Here is a 19,482-nt window from a genome sequence, read left to right on the forward strand (position 1 = left end):
TTTAAGTGTGGCAACTGCACTTCCAACCACAGCGCTTCAACCCCAATACAACCAAGATCCTGTCTGGTCTTTACTGGTATTTGATCCTGAACATAAAAAGCTACTCCTCCTCCATTTATATTTCTGTCACATCTATATAATAGGTATCCATTTACATGCAAAAGGAAATCCTCTACGGTTGCATCTAAATGCGTTTCAGATATTGCCAAAATATGCAAATTATTATTTTCCAGAATCCCAGTAATATCCTGTATCTTATTTCTCAAACTACAAATATTCAAATGAGCTATTTTTAACCCTTTATTTGAGAGTATATTATCTATCACCATTTTTTATTTTTCACAAGTAGTAACTTCTAATTAAACATAGTAAAGAGCTATCAAATAAGCAAATTAGACAAAGAAGACACACAACACACAAAGACACACATACACCCCGATGCACCCCCATATTGCCAACATTTGTCAACAACAACTAATAAGATGTTACACCAACTCAGACAAACCTGCTATTTTACACATAACTTCTGAAGTCATGAAGTCATACATCATAAGTCATGAATCAAGCCAACCAGTCTCACTAACACTGATATAATTTCAACCGAGAAACTGAGAGCATATACACTGTAATCACAACTTCAAAAGCAGACTTCAATATGTCTATAAACTAGGTTATGTGCTCAAAGTCAATACCTGTGCTTGACCATCAGTGTTCATTCTTACTTTGCATCTCCGGATCAACCACAGTCTTGTAGAATGTCTCTGCAGCTAGATGGTCAGTAAACTTAATGGTCTCTTCATTAAAACTCAAAATCAAAATAGCTGGATGAATGATCCCGTGTTTCACTCCTGCGCTCCATAACTTGTTTCTCACATCACAGAAACGCGCCCTAGCCTTAGCCGTCTCCGCAGTGAAGTCAGGAAAAATGCGCAGCTTCATTCCACGAATCTCAAACAGCTTTTCTTTCTTGGCTAAACTTAGAATCTCATCTCTCGTATCCAACCTGTGCATCCTTGCAATCATTGCACGCTGACCAGATTTAGCCACAGGTCCAACGCGGTGAGCATTTTCCACTTCAGGTGCGCGATGGAGTTTATCCTTGAACAGATCAGTAAATAAAGCGGACACAAAACGTGTTGGATTCCCCTTTTCTGAATCTCGAACTAAGCCGAGAATACGAATGTTATATTTCTGACTGTGATTCTCCAAACGATCAGCTTTCTCTTTCAAGTCCGAGTTCTCTTTACGCAAACTTTCGTTTGCAACCTCCAGCGCCGTAACCCTGATCTCCATGTGGTCAAGCGTTTCCTCCATAGCAACAACACTCGGCCATGTCTTTTTTAATGACATCAAGTTGCGGTTGAAGTTTATCAACCGCCGCATTGATTTCTTCCCTTATTATGGTTCGAATCAGCTCTGACAGCATGTTCATATCCTTTCCTGCTGCCAGATCAATCTCAGGCACCTGTTCAGCGAGGCCGAGTCCACTTAGCTTTGTTTGCGACCTTGTTTTCTTCTTAGACATATCACAGCTCTCTCACCCGATCAAGTCAACCTTTATACTTGACTGACCGTCATTATAAATCAGAAAGATCTTTAAGATCTGTAATTACCAGTATTTTCACGTTTTGTCTGAGATTGGCGTTCTTCCAACATGCTCAGCCTTGACGCATGCACATCTCTCATCTATCTCATCTCTCACACTGAGCTCTCTTAAAGGAGCCACAGCACCATTTTACAACAAATGCCTTATCGCGCTGATGTGACCGAGCCCGACCCGAACCTCACCATAATTTCTAAATATCTGTCCGAACCGTCGGGACCCAACGGGACCCGTCGGGCTCGGGTTGGGTATCCATGCCTTAGTGTGTGTGTGTGTGTGTGTGTGTGTGTGTGTGTGTGTCTGTGTGCGTCTCGGTGTGTGTGTGTGTGTGTGTGTGAGCTGGGTACAGAGCACCGCGTACAGGTGTGTGTGTGTGTGTGTGTGTGTGTGTGTGTGTGAGCTGGGTACAGAAGTGTGTGTGTGTGTGTGTGTGTGTGTGTGTGTGTGTGTCTGTGTGTGTGTGTGTATGTGTGTGTATGTAGTATTGACATTGCAACACACCCAGTATCTCTCTCAAACTGCTCCTCCTCCAGGAATGTAGCTAAACTTGATAACTCCTCCCACTGTACATGCTGTTTTTAGATCAGAGATTAAACTAGTTTCACTTCTCAGGAAGTGAGACTCAGACAGTCGTTGAGTCCCAGAGCGAGAGTTGAAATGGCGCAGAAAGGAGTTCAGCTGGACCGGGAAACTATTTCATGTTCCATCTGTCTGGATCTGCTGAAGGATCCGGTGACTACTCCCTGTGGACACAACTACTGCATGAACTGTATTAAAAGCCACTGGGATGTAGAGGATTGTAAGTACAGCTACAGCTGTCCTCAGTGCAGGAAGACGTTCACATCGAGGCCTGACCTGCTGAAAAACAACTTGTTAGCAGTTTTAGTGGAGGAGCTGAAGAAGACTGGACTCCAAGCTGCTCCTGCTGATCACTGCTATGCTGGAGCTGAAGATGTGGCCTGTGATGTCTGCACCGGGAGAAAACTCAAAGCACACAAGTCCTGTCTGCAATGTCTGGCTTCTTTCTGTGAGAAACACCTTCAGCCTCATTATGAATCAGCTCCATTAAAGGAACACAAGCTGGTGGAGCCGTCCAAGAAGCTCCAGGAGAACGTCTGCTCTCGTCATGATGAGGTGATGAAGATTTTCTGTCGTTCTGATCAGCAGCTTATCTGTTATCTCTGCTTAATGGATCAACATAAAGGCCACGCCACAGTCTCAGCTGCAGCAGAGAGAGCTGAGAGGCAGAGAGAGCTCAAGGGGAGTCGACAAAACATCCAGCAGAGAATCCAGGACAGAGAGAAAGATGTGAAGCTGCTTCAACAGCAGGCGGAGGCCATCAATGTCTCTGCTGATAAAGCAGTGGAGGACAGCGAGAAGATCTTCACTGAGCTGATCCGTCTCCTGGAGAAAAGAAGCTCTGATGTGAAGCAGCAGGTCAGATCCCAGCAGAAAAGAGAAGTGAGTCGAGTCAAAGAGCTTCAGGAGAAGCTGGAGCAGGTGTCACCACTCAGCCAATCAACATCCAGCATCCATATCCGTCCTCTGAGCTGCTTTGAGGACGTGACAGCGGCCGTGTCAGAAGTCAGAGATAAACTGCAGGACGTCCTGAGAGAGAAGTGGACAAAGGTCTCACTGACAGTCACTGAAGTGGACGTTTTACTGCCACCACCAGAGCCCAAGACCAGAGCTGGATTCTTAAAATATTCACGTGAAATCACACTGGATCCAAACACAGCACACACATGGCTGTTATTATCTGAGGGGAACAGGAAAGCAACATTCATGAGTAAACAACAGTTTTATTCTAGTCACCCAGACAGATTCACTAACAGGTTTCAGGTCCTGAGTAGAGAGAGTCTGACTGGACGTTGTTACTGGGAGGTGGAGAGGAGAGGAGGAGTTGATGTAGCGGTCGCATACAAGAATATCAGCAGAGCAGGGGGGTCAGATGAATGTGGATTTGGACGAAATGCCAAATCTTGGGCGTTATATTGTTACAACAACAGTTATACATTTTGTTCCAACAATGTCCAAACTCCCGTCTCAGGTCCTGAGTCCTCCAGAGTAGGAGTGTACCTGGATCACAGGGCAGGTATTCTGTCCTTCTACAGCATCTCTGAAACCATGACTCTCCTCCACAGAGTCCAGACCACATTCACTCAGCCCCTCTATGCTGGACTTTATGTTTATGGTTATGGAGACTCTGCTGAGTTGTGTAAACTGAAATAGACAGAAGTCATTTAAGGGTTAACTTCTTCTTCACTTTCATCAAAATTTTTTGTCAATTTCTTCGACATTTATTTGTTTTTCTAAATGTTTTTGTGAATTAGTTTGACGTTTTGTTTTGCTTGTATTGTCGTTGTAGAAGTGATGAGATGTTTTGTGTTTGTTGAGAGAACCATTGGGGGAGCCCCAGAAGCTCTCAATGTGCTCAGTAGAGATCTGTTATTTTACCTTTGATTGTTGAAACAGGACGATATTTTAAAAATACGTTTTTACCGAGATGATCTGTAGATATTAGTTGCTTTCATGTATTCATGTATTTCTCCACATAGCGGTGTCTTGTAATCCCATGTGGGACCGGTGTTGGGACCGAGGAAAGTAAGAATTAATCTGATCTTAAACAAAAGAATACATGTAGCCAATCTGCACTCAGAGACAAAGGGTCTGAGAAAACGTTTCTCTACCAGAAAATTCGACAATGTTTTTCTTTTTCACTCATTGAGTAGCTCCTCTCCTGCTGCTTTTGGGAGGGAAAGCTTTCCTCCGTGTTCCAGCCTCCAACTGAGAGAGACGACGTAAATGTGGCGTGAGCAACGTGTCTGAAAGTTGGAAGTCTTCTGGTAGCTGTGCCAAGAGTATCTCAATCATTCCGAATTTTGCAGAGACGGAGGGCGTAGGTATATGTAAGGAGATAACATAGGCACAGAATAATTATTGCTAACTAAAATGCTAGTTAACATTAGTAATTAAACTTAAACAGCTAATGTGAGACGAAACTGCCTGCGAACTTCTCCTGTACTGTATGGTAATTTCTCTACTGTGCGACGGTATTTCGCGTGGTAATGACACAATCGTTAGCCTATTTTTAGAAAAACGTCTGCTACAGAGCCATAACGTGAGGTACAAGGTAATGGAGCCTTTTATACATTGTCGTGTTTCTTTAGAAATAAACAATGGACAAATAGAGTCTTTAAACTCTTCAGATGTAAAGTTATTCTCTGTCAAAGTGACGCCAAAATGAATGGCAGTCAATGGGATGCTAATGGGAGGTGATGGCTTGGTAGCATCAAAATGGCGCCATAGGAGGTTCGGGTTGTGAGGAGACGCTTACCCCCTTGGTTTTGATGAGAATTATTGATCGGCCATTGATAATTTTGAAGTTAAATAAACTATTATACTTTAAATAGTGGTTGTCTGTGATTATTTTGTGTATTTGTTGTAATAATTGCTGGTTGAACAGTCAGTGCTCGAATTCACCTTTCCTTTTGTTCCTTCAAAGATACCAGATAGATTAACCAAGTTAATTAAGATCGGTATTTTAACCCTTGTATTGTCCTTGGGTCAAATTTGACCCGTTTTCAAAATTTTGTAATACAGACATATGGGTTTCCTTTGAATCAAATTGCCCAAAAATAACACGGATGGTTCTATAAGTTCTTCAGGTAAAATCAATGATTACCTTCATAACATTTTGGGTCTTCTATTATATTTTGTAGCATTAAAAAAAATGTTTAAATTGTTTCAAAACAATATCCTGGCTATACTTTGACATATACCAGTCTGTGATTATCAACATCTTCTGATCTTAACTATAAGTCAAAATAATTTCTAATTTCTGCTTTTTTTTTACTCAAAAATTAGGTATAATGTCATTTAAATAAGGTTTGTTGACCATAAATTCCAAGAATAATTGTAAAACTTGTGTTAACAAGTTGGTGTTAGTGTTGCATTTAAGTGACAAAAAGGTTTAAAAAAAGGTCTCAAGAGCATCTGGAAACAAACGACAAAAATTTCAAAAAACAATGTTAATTTTCAATTTTGGAAGACAACACAAGGGTTAAAGGGAACACCACCTAATGAGACTGTTTGACAGTTTGATTATTGGCCCCTGAGTTCAGGGTGGTGCCCCGATTTGATTGTTTGTCAATTTGGTAAAGTTATTAATACCCATATTCATAACTTTATTAATATTGATAAAACATCTTTGATAATTTGCCAATAATTGAATCTGTACACCTAGAAATTCATGGGCCAAATGTTTGGCGTGACCCAGAAATCAAATCAAACTCAAAGTGTATTTAGTTTCTCTTTCACTGCATGGCTCTGAAGAGAGAAAGCACCAGACCTCCTTTATCCTGCACACTGTGTTCTCTTTGTGGACATTTGTAAAGAAATCTAGATTTACATTTATTTGTTTGGCGGACCAAAATGTTGTTATCACAATCAATAAGTCATTCTTCTCTTTAATATAGCTGAGAGTCTGGTTCTGTGTGGATGAAGTGAATCTGCTCATGAAATCATTGAACAAGAGTCTTTGGCTGTGTCTCATTCCACATCCTTCTCTCAGTCCACTGCTAACGTGCACTGACCACTTACTGCTGTAGTCCCACTTTCGATGTTAGTATTGTCCCAAAATGAACACTTATGTTAAAACACTTACTGGAAATGACGAGCAGGATGAGCGTGACGAACACATGTGAACGCGATTTTCCAGCACGTTTTCCCGTATGCACATGAGTAGTGGCCGGCTCGGCTCGCCGCCTCTCAAAATCTGACGAAAACCTTTGACGATCTGAAATGAAGACAGATTCAGCAACTGTACGGCCTATTTCTCGCTTAAAATGTTTTCAGAAACAAGTTTCAGTGAACTATTCTCGCAGCCGCCATGACAGTTTTGTTTGAAATTCTCAAGCAGCCAGACCCACGTGGCGCGTTCGTCCAATCAGCTCCCTTCTGCTTTGTAGTCAAAGGTAGGGTCCATCGTTCCACACTGAACTTTTTGACCGTTTTTATGGGGTCACCCGGGTACTTTCAGTGCACTGACTTTTTGCGTTATCTACACAATATACTTAAAACTAAGTGTTTGAAGTGTGCAAGTAAGCGGTTTGAGACACAGCCTTTGAACAAACTTTACTGATTGGATGTGTGAACAAACTGAAGCTTTACATGATGAATAAACTAACATGAACAAAGTATTTTCTTCCTGTCTTCATTTCCGGGTTTCATACAAAGCTGGCGGAGAAATTGTGAAACTGATATGAGAGTATAACTGAGGCACTTTTCCTCCTGAAACACCACAAAGTACAGTGTTCATGTTTAGAGTCAGTCAGTCTCTGTCCTTTTTAACTTTCCTCACTAAAACTGCTCCATCACAGAGAAATGAGCAGAGTTTTCTATCACTTGTTGCTTTTTACAGTCAACATTTCCTCTCTGCAGTCAATAAATATTACACAGACTTAGAAATCCTGACACAAATAAGACAACAGATAATGTGTAGTTGATTCTTTACATTTGATTACATGTATTTCCACATAGAGAGGGGCTCAATATGTATTTGGATATGTGGGGTGGTTTTGTGGAATAGTCTGAACGAATTGATCAAACAAAGTGTAAATATGTTGCAATTTAAAAAAAGTACAGAAGTGAGGAAGGAGAGAGAACATCACACTGATGTTAATGCTGCTTGATTTTAGTTTTGATGTGTTCTTCCTTATCTTAATAGCTAGATAAAGTAGGATTGGAGTAGTACTTCTATAAAATGGTCTGTTTGATTTATCTTGTTTGACTGTGACGAAAAGAGAGCTGAGCCAGAAGGCAAAGCTCTTGATCTACCGGTCAGTTTTGGTTCCTACCCTCACCTATGGTCATGAAGGCTGGGTTGTCAGAATGACGACTGGAGAAGAGGCTTTTCAGGTTCTCAATGTGTGTGTTTATTAACAAAAACACCACCAAAACATACTCAAACCAAAATACAAAAACAGAATATTAAACTGAGGCAAAAACAAACAGCAAAAAAACAAAAACGGTCACCTCACAGCAAGATGCCAACCAACCTTCTGCCTCATTACCTCATTACAATAGGATAGATCAGTTACTGCCAACATTACTATTTGTACATATTTGTGCACCCTCTACAATAGGTACCCCAAATATTATAAACATGTCATCTACTACATAACTATCTTACCTATTGTTCTTCACCTTAGGATTGCCCAGCCCCTCCCTACAGAAAGGACCTAATGAGGCAAACCTGCATCCACTATCCCTGATTAAGCAGATGAGCAGCTTAGCTACCCCCCACAACACAGGCAGAACCACAGCAAATGCTATGAACCCATAAAACCTGCCGAACAGGCCTATGTCAAATAATAAAGTAACAAACTAAAACAATAACCCACAAAATGACAGTAAAATTAACAATTAAGCAGACACCAAACAGTCTTAATGTTGGGAACAGGGCCTAGTGAAAAGGGAGAAAGGCAGCCTTTTCACATGGGTCATGACCAGAAGAACAAGATCCAGGGTACAAGCGGCCAAAATGGGTTTCCTCAGGAGGGTGGCTGGCGTCTCCTTTAGAGATAGGGTGAGAAGATCAGTCATCCGTGAGGGACTCGGAGTAGAGCTGCTACTCCTTTGCGTCGAAAGGAGCCAGTTGAGGTGGTTTGGGCGACTGGTAAGGATGCCCCCTGGGCGTCTCCCTGGGGAGGTGTTCCAGGCACGTCCAGCTGGGTGGAGGCCTCGGGGAAGACCCAGGACTAGGTGGAGGCACGTCCAGCTGAGAGGAGGCCTCGGGGGAAGACCCAGGACTAGGTGGAGGGACATCCAGCTGGTAGGAGGCCTCGGGGAACACCCAGGACTAGGTGGAGGGACGTCCAGCTGGAAGGAGGCCTCGGGGAAGACCCAGGACTAGGTGGAGGGATTATATCTCCAACCTGGCCTGGGAACTCCTTGGGATCCCCCAGGCAGAGTTGGTTAATGTGGCTCGGGAAAGGGGAGTTTGGGATCCTCTGCTGGAGCTGCTGCCCCCGCGACCCGACCCCGGATAAGTGGACGAGGATGGATGGATGGACTGTGATTTAGTAGCCCGGTCTAATGGCAGTTCATGAAATGGTCACGTTATTGAATCTATTGATTTGTGTACTGAACACGTTAATAGATAGATAGATAGATAGATAGATAGATAGATAGATAGATAGATAGATAGATCGATTTTTATTGATCCAAAAAAATGGGAAATAACGGTGTTGCAGCAGCAAAATATCAGACACACATCACACATACAGAGTAAACATTAAATAATAGGAAACAATATACATGAAATAATAATAGAATATTTAAAATTTATACAATTTGGAAATTAAATGTACAACTGTTTCAATAGATATAGATAAACTTAAAGCACCCATATTATGCTCATTTTCAGGTTCATAATTGTATTTTAAGGTTGTACCAGAATATGTTTACATGGTTTAATTTTCAAAAAGCACCATATTTTTGTTGTACTGCAGTGCTCTCTCTCACTGCTGCAGATCCTCTTTTCAGCTGGTCTCTGTTTTAGCTACAGAGTGAGACCTCTTTTCTTCTTCTTCTTCTGTACTATCTTTGATTGCACTCGCACATGCGCAGTAGCTCAGATGTAGATCATGTCAGCTAGCTAGCTCCATAGACAGTAAAAGAGGCTGTTTCTACAACTTTGGTCAGTTACAAGGCAGGATTAGCTGGGAGACTTCTAAATGAGGGCGCACATGTAAGTAGTTCTTTTGTAGATTATGGTGAACTTGTGTGTGTTGTAGCAGTGCTTTGCTATTGAGAACGAGGTAGCATGCTAGCGTTCGCATTAGCGTTAGCATGCTAAACGCTAATGGTTGTGGTTAGCCTGCTCGTTTCGGCTTGTGATGTCACAAGCCGTGCCGATTTTGAACAGCTCACCCAGAGACTGAAGGCAGGACACATTCAGAAACCGTATCTCACTCTAAACAGCATGGATGGATTTTTTTCAAAGTTTGTATGTGTGTGGAAGCACCAGAGACACAAAAGAACACCCCAAATCCCAGAAAAGGTGTTTTTTTCATAATATGGGCACTTTAATGTGCAAGTTGGGGAGTACAAATGTACAACTGTTTCACTAGTGATGATAGGATGTAGATAAACCTATTGAGCAAGGTTGGTCAAGGTGCATTCAGTGCAGTTGTGATGTATATGAGTCTTATCTCACACTCCGTGATGAAGTGTTAAAAAGTTTAATTGCCTGTGGTAGGAATGAATTCCTGTAGCGGTCCGTGCGACATCGAAGCTGTTGGAGCCTCTTAGAGAAGGTGCTCCTGTGTTGGACCAGTGTGGGGTGGAGAGGGTGGTCGGGGTTATTCATGATACATAACAGTTTGTTCAGTGACCTCCTCTCCACCACAGCTTCAAATGTCTCCTGTTTGCAGCCAATAACGGAGCCAGCCTTCCTGATCAGTTTGTTCAGTCTGTTTGTGTCGCTGGCTCCGATGCTGCTGCCCCAGCAGATGGCGGAGAACAGAGCGCTGGCCACAACAGACTGGTAGAACATCTCCAGCATCTTTCTGCACACGTTGAAGGATCTCAGCTTCCTCAGGAAATAGAGTCTGCTCATCCCCTTCTTGTAAACAGCAGTGCTGTTGATTTTCCAGTTCAGCCTGTTGTCGATGTTGACACCCAGGTATCTGTACTCCTCAACCATGTCCACATCTCCACCCAGAATGCAAAGGGGCTGCGGAACCGTTCCCTTCCTCCTGAAGTCAATCACCATCTCTCTGGTCTTAACCATGTTCAGCAGCAGGTGATTCTTACCAGACCACTCCACGAAGTTGTCCACCAGCGCTCTGTACTCTCCCTCCTGTCCATCCCTTATACACCCAACAACTGCAGAGTCATCAGAGAACTTCTGTAGGTGACATGACTCTGAGTTGTACTGGAAGTCTGTGGTGTATAAGGTGAACAGAAAAGGAGACAGCACAGTCCCCTGTGGAGCCCCCGTACCACTCACCATCACATCAGACAGAACACGGTCCAGACGGACAAACTGTGGTCTGTCTGTCAGGTAGTCAGTGATCCAGGAGACTGTGGACGAACCGACACCCATCATCTGCAGCTTCTCACCTAGTAGCAGTGGCTGGATGGTGTTGAATGCACTGGAGAAATCGAAAAATGTGATTCTCACAGTGGTGCCACCGCCATCCAGGTGCAAATGAGCTCGCTGCAGAAGATAGATGACAGCATCGTCCACTCCCAGACGAGGCTGGTAGGCAAACTGTAGAGGGTCCAGAGCAGATCTCACTTGCGGCCTCAGGTGGGCCAAGACCAGCCTCTCCAGCACCTTCATCACATGGGATGTGAGAGCCACTGGGCGGTAGTCCTTGAGGCCAGATGTAGTCGACTTCTTGGGGACCGGGACAAGGCATGACGTCTTCCACAGTAGCGGCACCCTGTGCAGACTCAGGGTCAGGTTGAAGAGATGCTGGAGAACAACAGACAGCTGACTGGCGCAGGTCTTCAGGACCCTGGGGCTGATGCTATCTGGGCCGGCAGCCTTGCGCTGGTGAAGCCTCTCCAGCTGTCTCCTCACCTGGCCAGGTGTGAATGAAAAGCAGGGGGGGTGCTTCAAGTGTCTGTGGGGGGAGATGAGATGTGCTGTAGTTGTGGGGGTAGTGGAAAGACCACAGGGGGGTGAGTGGGGAGGTGTGGGAGCAAGAGAGGGGGGGAGGAGGCAGAGAGGGGGTGTGGGGGGTTGGTGGAGTGGTAGAAGAGGCAGGGGATGGCTGTGAGCGAAACCTGTTAAAGTAACAGTTCAGCTCGTTTGCTCTCTCATGGCTGCCTGGTGTTGGTCTTCTTCTACCCCCACACCCGGTGATCTCTTTCATCCCTGTCGACACCTCCCTCATATTGTTCTCCTGTAGACTGGCCTCCAGCTTCCTCCTGTAGGAGTTTTTACATTCCCTCAGTTTATCCCGTAGTTTGTGCTGTGCTTCCCTGAGCTCCTGTCTATCCCATGACCTGAAAGCTTTCTTCTGCTCATTCAGAAGAACTTTCAGGTCACTGGTGATCCACGGCTTGTGAGTGGGTAAGCAGCGTACAGTCCGGGAGGGCATGGTGAGGTTCTCACAGAATTTGATGTATTCTGTGATGCAGTCTGTCATATTGTTGATGTTCTCCCCATGTGTTTCACAGAGCACGTCCCAGTCTATAGACTCAAAACAGTCCTGCAGAGCCTCCTCAGCCTCCTGAGTCCACCTCCTCACAGTCCTTGTTTGGACAGGCTCCCGCTGTACAAGAGGAACATACTCAGGAGACAGCAAGACAAGGTTGTGATCTGATTTGCCAAGGGGGAGAAGGGCAGTGGCACTGTACGCATCCTTGGCATTAGCATACAGGAGGTCCAGAGTTTTATTGTCTCTTGTGGGGCAGTTAACATATTGTTGAAAGTCCGGGAGGGATTTATCCAGTGAAACATGATTAAAGTCCCCAGTGATAACCATGAACGCATTGGGCTGCTGCGTCTGAAGTTGTGAGACAGTGGTGTGGATGACGTCAGCAGCTGCCTCCGCATCAGCAGATGGTGGAATGTAAACAGTGATCACTATGGCGGACGTAAACTCCCTCGGAAGATAATACGGGCAAAACCCCACAGCCAGCAGTTCAATGTCCGGGCACCAGAAACGTTCCTTCACATTCACATGTCCGGGATTGCACAACTTTTCACTCACATATAGTGCAACCCCCCCTCCTTTCTTCTTACCGCTCTCTGTAACGTCCCTGTCCGCCCGAACCGTCAGAAAGCCGGGTACCGCCACGCCATGGTCCGGGATGTGCGAATGCAGCCATGTCTCGGTAAAACACAGTATGCTGCACTCGCGGAACTCCCTCTGGGTCTTAATGAGCGCCGCCAGTTCGTCCGTCTTATTTCCCAGAGACCGTACATTCCCCATAATGATCGCTGGGATGGCAGGTTTATCTTTTTTTTGCTTTGCATTTTAATCCACCTCTGCAACCCCGGCGTCTTCTCTGTAGTTCCTTCGGTATTTCAGGCTTGTCCTCCGGCAGAAGAACAGGTCGACACAGCGCTATCAGCTGATCGCGTGTGTAAACAATAGTCCCGCTGCGTTGAGCGTAACACGCAGTTACAAAAGACGTCCAAAGTAAGAACAGAACCAAGAGAAAAATTTGTTGTCAGAAGCCATCTCTACACAGATGTTCTTAGTGACTATAAAAAAAGAACTGAATTTAAAGACCAAAAAACTAACTTAAAACACATAAAATACACACTGCTGCAACAGGCTACCGCACGACACAGCGCCATTTTGCAAGAGGAATGTCGTTATTTTCGTGTGGTGACCACAAATTTTAAAGTAATGTATTTCAATGTGAAGCATATTTCGTGATCACAGAACAATTAAAGCAGCGAGTACTATTGATAAGGCGAAAATCCGCGCAGGGAGGTTGGTCGGGGGATGGATGGGTCAACCAACACAGGACTTTAACCCAGGAGACCGGGGATCACGTCCCACGTGTTGGTGTGTCCTGCGTATGACGGTTCCTTTCCCAGTTTTTCTGTTCCTAACCACAATCGTCCCGTTGTTGTGGCCGGCATGTGGCATTTCATGTCCCCTGTGTTGCGTGCCACAGACACCGCAGATCCCCTGTGTCCCTGTGCCCAGGGATTGTGTCCTGCGTGTGGCGGTCCGTCCCGTTGTTGTCGCCGCCGTGTGGAGTTTCATTTCCCCGTTGTTGCGTCCCCCAGAGCGGCCCAGTGTCATGGCAGTTCGTGAAATGGTCACATCCGAAAATTGTGACCTGTACACAAATCAATAAATAAAAATAATGTGACCATTTGACCAACTAGCGTGAGACCGGGTTGGATTTAGATGTGATAAAGCCTGCAGGGAGGACCTGATAAGTGGTGTGTTTTTGTTATTCATTCATATATTTTTAAATGTATTCTTTTCTTTTGATTGTTCGAAATAAAGATTGAATTCATTCATTCATTCACATTGTTTCATCATAATTCAATAAGTCAAAGACGTTTTAACGTTCAGCCTCAAATCTCACATTCCCAAATACTATTTACAACCTGAGAGCTGAAACTCTTCTCTCCCATGTTGCCCATGAGACCTGAATGCAGCATCAATGTTACAGGGTGTGACTCCTGTGAACAAACTGACAGCGTGTGATATTACATCTATTTAAATGTCTCTTTACTGATGTTGTGTGAAGTTTGGACATGTCTTCCTGCAGTGAACATCCCAGCAGGTTAACAAGTGAAATGTGTAAACTGATGTAGGACACAAGAGGGCGCCTTCATCCTGCTAATCAGGGATGTAGTGGAGGTTAGAGCTCCTCAGCTCACTTTGTCTGCAGCTTTTAGTTAACAACATGTTTTCAGGCTGATAGAAACCTTTTATAATAAACATGCAGTGTGCATTGGACTTGTGGAGGTTTCTTACTGCTAGTCTGCTTGAATCTAGGCTGAGTACTTTCTTTAAATAGGCTTCTCTACTTCACTGTTACTGTATCTGTTGTCTGAGGCAGGGACGTCATCAGGCTTATTTTAGGGGGGGTGATACTACCCCCCCCCCCCCTCCCCCAATAATAATAAGAAAAATAATGATTAGATCAGTAGCGGAGATAGCGTGGGTGCCTGGGTGCGGCCGCCCCAGGGCACCGTGCCAATTAGGGGCCCCTCAAACGCCGCCGATCTTGCGTCACTTGACGAGAACGAGGCACAAAGTGACACATTGCAGATTATTAGCTGAAAGAAGCTAATTACTGCATATGATCTCACGTTGTGATAATCCAGCTCTTCTTATCAAACATATAGATAATAGTGTGGCACTGATTGAGCTCTCTTGGCCTGTTCAGCACCATCGCTGTCCATCAGTTGTCGCTGTCCGTGGTGCTGAAACATTTTTACTGTTTTCTGTGTTCGTCAATACAAACTTGTGGCTTTTCTTTGTGTTTTATTCTATCTCAACAAGTGACACATTACATGCATTCATCAGATATTTTACCGTTTTTTTTAAATTTTAAAATGACTTGTTAGCAATGGGCCCCATGATGAAGCTCCGCCCCTGGATTAGATTCATCACTCACTACGTTGAATCAATCTTCCTTCGCCGATCATCTGTTTGTGTCGTGGTGTAGTGTGTCTGATTTATTTCTATTTCACTGTAAACTGGTGGAAAAGGCAGAATGTTAGAGGGAGGCTAACGAGCGCCCGCATGCACGGTGACATTATGCGGATGAGCGACCTAGAGAGTGACTGAAGAGAGAGAACGCCGATCGACATTAATCCAAAGCAGTGAATCGGAGAAATAAAACGTTTTTCGCTGGTTCAAGTCCCCGTACGGACCAAAGTACGGAGTGTGGACTGGTAGCTGGAGAGATGCCAGCTCAACTCCTGGGCACTGCCAAGGTGTTCCCAAGGTGCCCTTGAGCAAATGCCAGAGCAGGGGGGATGAGAGGGGGAAACACCAGAGCAGGGGGAACGAGAGGGGGAAATGCCAAAGCAGGGGGGATGAGAGGGGGAAACACCAGAGCAGGGGGAATGAGAAGGAGCAGGGGGAATGAGAGGGGGAAACACCAGAGCAGGGGGAACGAGAGGGGGAAATGCCAAAGCAGGGGGGATGAGAGGGGGAAACACCAGAGCAGGGGGAATGAGAGGGAGCAGGGGGAATGAGAGGGGGAAATGCCAGAGCAGGGGGAATCAGAGGGGGAAACGCCAGAGCAGGGGGAATGAGAGGGGGAAACACCAGAGCAGGGGGAATGAGAGGGGGAAATGTAGCAGTGGAGAAGTAGCCTCAGTATGATGATAGAAGGTGAAACCGTTGCTGTGTTGACCGTTTCACCGTGTTTCTCCTCCCAGGTAAAAACAGCCCGTCCAGCCCGGCGTTTCGAGACCTGCTGGACCGCCACCAGGAAATCTATGGAATTGAGCTTTTGATTTCCACTATAGAGATCAAAAGCAGGATCTGCAATACCCCGGGTACTTTTCTCTCTCTCTCTCCACCCCCGCCTACTTGCGTACGCTCAAAGAACAACAAGAACAACAGCATAGCTTAGCATAGGTAGCATGCAGCTAAAGGCACAGGGGCTGTGTCTCATTCCGCATCCTTCAGTCAGTCACTGCTAACGTGCACTGACCACTTCCTGCTGTAGTCCCACTTTGGATGGTTAGTTTTGTCCCAAAAGGAACACTTATGTTAAAACACTTACCGGAAATGACGAGAGGGATGAATGTGACTAACGCAACACATGGCAGCTGATTGGACGAACGCATCACGTGGGTCTGGCTGCTCGCGAATTTCCAAACAGACCATAATAGCGGCTGTTTCTGAAAACATTTTAAGCAAGAAATAGGCCGTGCAGTTGCTGAATCTGTCTGTTTTTTTTATCGTCAGATTTTGAGAGGTGGCGAGTCGAGCCGACTGCTCCTCATTTGCATACAGTAGCCTGGATTCAACTTGCCGACGTACCTGGTCCCTCCCATTTCTGCTTCGTAGTCAAGATGGCGCCCGTTTAGTGCGAGGAGGGTCCATTGTTCCACACTGAACTTTTTGACTGTTTTTAGGGAATCATCCTGGTACTTTCAGTGCACTGACTTTTTGCGTTATCTTCACTATATACTTAAAACTAAGTGTTTGAAGTGTGCAAGGAAGCAGTTTGAGACAGCCATTGTAACGTTAGCTTAGTGGTAGCCTACAGCTGATTTTTTGGCCACTGCCGGAGTCGAAGATGACGGAGAAAAAACAGAACTGGAAAATCCTCCTGCTTTCTTGAAGTCATTGTGTGGCAACGTTTTGCCTTCCTCGTGAGTGAGTTATGGAATCAAACAACGAAGGTAAAGCATGTGGACTCCAACGGGACTCCATGGTGAATTTATGTGCATCTTGTTAAACTAATGATGCATTCAATTGAACCTCATACACGCTGAGAAACTCCAAGTGTTGTTGAGAAGTACTCTTCTGCCATCTAGTGGCACTTATTGTTGCATTGCCATTCCTGTTGAAATAAAAATGTTTAAATTGAAAATTGAATTGAATCGTGACACCCCTATTGATGGTATTAGTTATCTTCTGTGTGTGTGTATGTGTATGTGTGTGTGTGTGTGTGTGTGTGTGTGTGTGTGTGTGTGTGCATGTGAGACGTTACAGGAAAAACATGCCATTCTTGGCTGAAGTCACCTTGTATTTCAGTGTTATTATCAGATCTGTTCACATCAGTATCAACAGGTTTCAAATGTTTAACGTCAGACCTTTTCAATGGAATTCCATTGCTAGGCAACAGCCTGGCCCCGTGTCAACTTCCTGTCTGTTGATGCCATTCAAATAGCCTGGATGCCAGCCGAACTTATCCCCGCCCACAACATTTGAGGTCGGGAATTCTGACTAGAATCTGAGTATGAAGATGTCAGGCTACCATTCACATACACACTGCAACAGGAAATCAACGCCTCGGGATCCCCCAGTCGGAGCTGGTTAATGTGGCTCGGGAAAGGGAAGTTTGGGGTCCCCTGCTGGAGCTGCTACCCCCGCGACCCGTTACCGGATAAGCGGAAGAAGATGGATGGATGGACAAACAAAGACAGGAAGTAAACTAGACAAGACAAGGCAGACAAGACAGATTACAAAATAAAACAGGAAACAGAAAATAAAACAAGACCGAAAATCACACAAACCGAAGGAAACAAGACATGACAGAAAACCAGGCTACACAAATTGACAGACACAGCACCAAAACCATAACAGGACCCCCCCCCCCCCAAGGGACAGATCCCAGATGTCCAAAAACAAAAACAGGCAGAAACAAACCAGGGAGGGCGGAGGGGGCCCGAAGGAGGGACGACCCAAAAACAAAATAAGTCAACCCCAGAGGGGCGAGGTAAGGCACAAGAGTCAGTGGGGGCAAGGGATATTGAGGACAGAGGGACCTAGGGAACTGGGGACAGAGGGCTCTGGGGCACCGGGAACAGAGAGCACTGGGGCACTCAGGACAGGGAACAGAGAGTGGCCACTCGGGACAGGGAACATGGATGCCTCGGTAACAGGGGACAGAGTGGCCTCGGCAACAAGGTGCTGCGGCCAGCAGCGAAGGCAGAACCCTTTGGGCGGCCAAACAGGCCATCGAGGACCTTCAGGAGGTCGAGCAGGACGGCGAAGATCCTCAGGCGGCCGAACAGATCGACGAAGGTAGAGCCCCTCAGGCGGCCAAGCAGGATGTCGAGGACTCCGAGGTGGCTGGCGGGGAAGGCGAAGTCTCTCAGGCGGCCGAACAGGTTGGCTAAGGTAGAGCCCCTCAGGCGGCCAAGCAGGACGGCGAGGACTCCGAGGCGGCCGTTGGTTGGAGGTCGTCTGTGAAGGCGACTCCCTTCTGAAAGCCGACGGCGAAGGAGAATCCCCTCAGAAGGCTGTCCGCGAAGGTGAAACCCCTCTGGAGGCCGTCCGCAAAGGTGAAACCCCTCTGGCAGGCTCAGCAGATGAAGGGGCAGCTGGGCTGAAGACAGGCGACGGGTCAGCTGGGCTGGAGACAGTCGACGAGTCAGCTGGGCTGGAGACAGGCGACGAGTCAGCTGGGCTGGAGACAGGCGACGGGTCAGCTGAGCCAGTGTCTGCCAACAAGGTAACAGGATCAGTAACAGGTAACAAGGCAACAGGGTCAGTAGTCGGCAAATCCGCCGACAGGGTAACTGGAGCAGGAGTCGGCTGGACCACCGACAAAACACGGGGGGCAGGAGTTGGCCGGACTGCAGACAAAACACGGGGGGCAGGAGTCGGCCGGACCGCCGACAAAACACGGGGGGCAGGAGTCGGCCGGACTGCAGGCAAAACACGGGGGGCAGGAGTCGGCCGGACCGCCGACAAAACACGGGGGGCAGGAGTCAGTCGGATCGACAACAAAGGCAAAGTCTCTGGGATGCCGGAGACGGGTGAAGTCTCAGGGGTACCAGGGAAGGGCATAGTCTCTGAGGTGTCGGACAACAGCACAGTCTCTGAGGTGTCGGACAACGGTACAGTCTCTAAGGTCGCGGTCAACGAAGACACTGGGATACAGGTCAGCTGAGGCTCTAGAAGACTGGTCAGCGTAGACTCTAGGTGAACGGTCAGCGTTGACTCTAGGAGAACGGTCAGCGCAGACTCTAGGAGAACGGTCATTGAAGACTCTGGAAGAGTGGTCATCGAAGGCGCTGAGAGAGCGGTCAGCGTAGACTCTGGGAGGTCAGTCGATGTAGACTCTGGGAGGTCAGTCGACGTAGACTCTGGGAGGTCAGTCGACGTAGACTCTGGGAGGTCAGTCGACGTAGACTCTGGACGACTGGAAGACTCTTGAAGAGCTGTCATCGGAGACTCTGGACGACTGGAAGAGTCTTGAAGAGCTGTCATCGGAGACTCTTGACGACTGGAAGGCTCTTGAAGAGCTGTCATCGGAGACTCTGGACGGCTGGACATCAGCTGAGACTCTGGAAGGCTGTACGTCAGCGGAGGTTCTGGAAAGCTGCACGTCAGCCCAGGGTCAGGAGAGCTGCACGTCAGCTCGGGAACAGAAGGGTTGCACGTCAGCTCGGGAACAGAAGGGATGCACGTCAGCTCAGGCTCAGGTACACAGGTCAGCTCAGGCTCAAGAACACAGGTCAGCTCAGGCTCAGGAACACAGGTCAGCTCAGGCTCTGGCTCGCTGGACAGCACAGGCTCGAGGCCACTGGACAGCGAGGACTCTGGGCTGAAGAGAGGGTGAAGCAGGGTATGGCGTCGGGAGCCATGTTGTCTTCTACCCCGTCTCCGGCCTCCACGGTTCCCAGGGAATATGGCTAGGCGAGTTCCCTCAAAGGATTGCTTGCAGTTGAGGGTGCCCGCAGAGTG

General features: G+C 46.5%; 2 protein-coding genes and 1 long non-coding RNA gene across 9 annotated transcripts in view; 1 reads left to right on the forward strand and 2 right to left on the reverse strand.

Moving 5' to 3' along the window:
• LOC116062750 (complement C1q-like protein 4) overlaps window positions 1-19,482 on the forward strand; it is a 222,943-nt gene that overhangs the window by 28,101 nt on the left and 175,360 nt on the right. The window contains exons 4-5 of one of the 4 annotated variants that reach the window (XM_035990851.1): window positions 3,248-3,259; window positions 17,018-17,024. The exons of the other annotated variants lie outside the window; for them this stretch is intronic. Of the exons in view, the coding sequence (XP_035846744.1) occupies window positions 3,248-3,259; window positions 17,018-17,024 (19 nt within the window). The remainder of the gene's footprint in view (window positions 1-3,247; window positions 3,260-17,017; window positions 17,025-19,482) is intronic. 4 annotated transcript variants of the gene reach the window in all.
• LOC116055009 (E3 ubiquitin/ISG15 ligase TRIM25-like) overlaps window positions 1-19,482 on the reverse strand; it is a 247,759-nt gene that overhangs the window by 17,543 nt on the left and 210,734 nt on the right. The gene's annotated exons all lie outside the window — the stretch shown is intronic.
• LOC118492985 lies at window positions 3,748-13,662 on the reverse strand. Its single transcript, XR_004894911.1, has 3 exons — window positions 13,652-13,662; window positions 6,264-6,268; window positions 3,748-3,857 (listed from the first exon to the last, which is right to left on the reverse strand). It is a non-coding gene; the product is annotated as an uncharacterized LOC118492985 (long non-coding RNA).

Source organism: Sander lucioperca, chromosome 13, assembly GCF_008315115.2.
Source record: "Sander lucioperca isolate FBNREF2018 chromosome 13, SLUC_FBN_1.2, whole genome shotgun sequence".
NCBI classification, from domain to species: Eukaryota; Metazoa; Chordata; class Actinopteri; order Perciformes; family Percidae; genus Sander; species Sander lucioperca.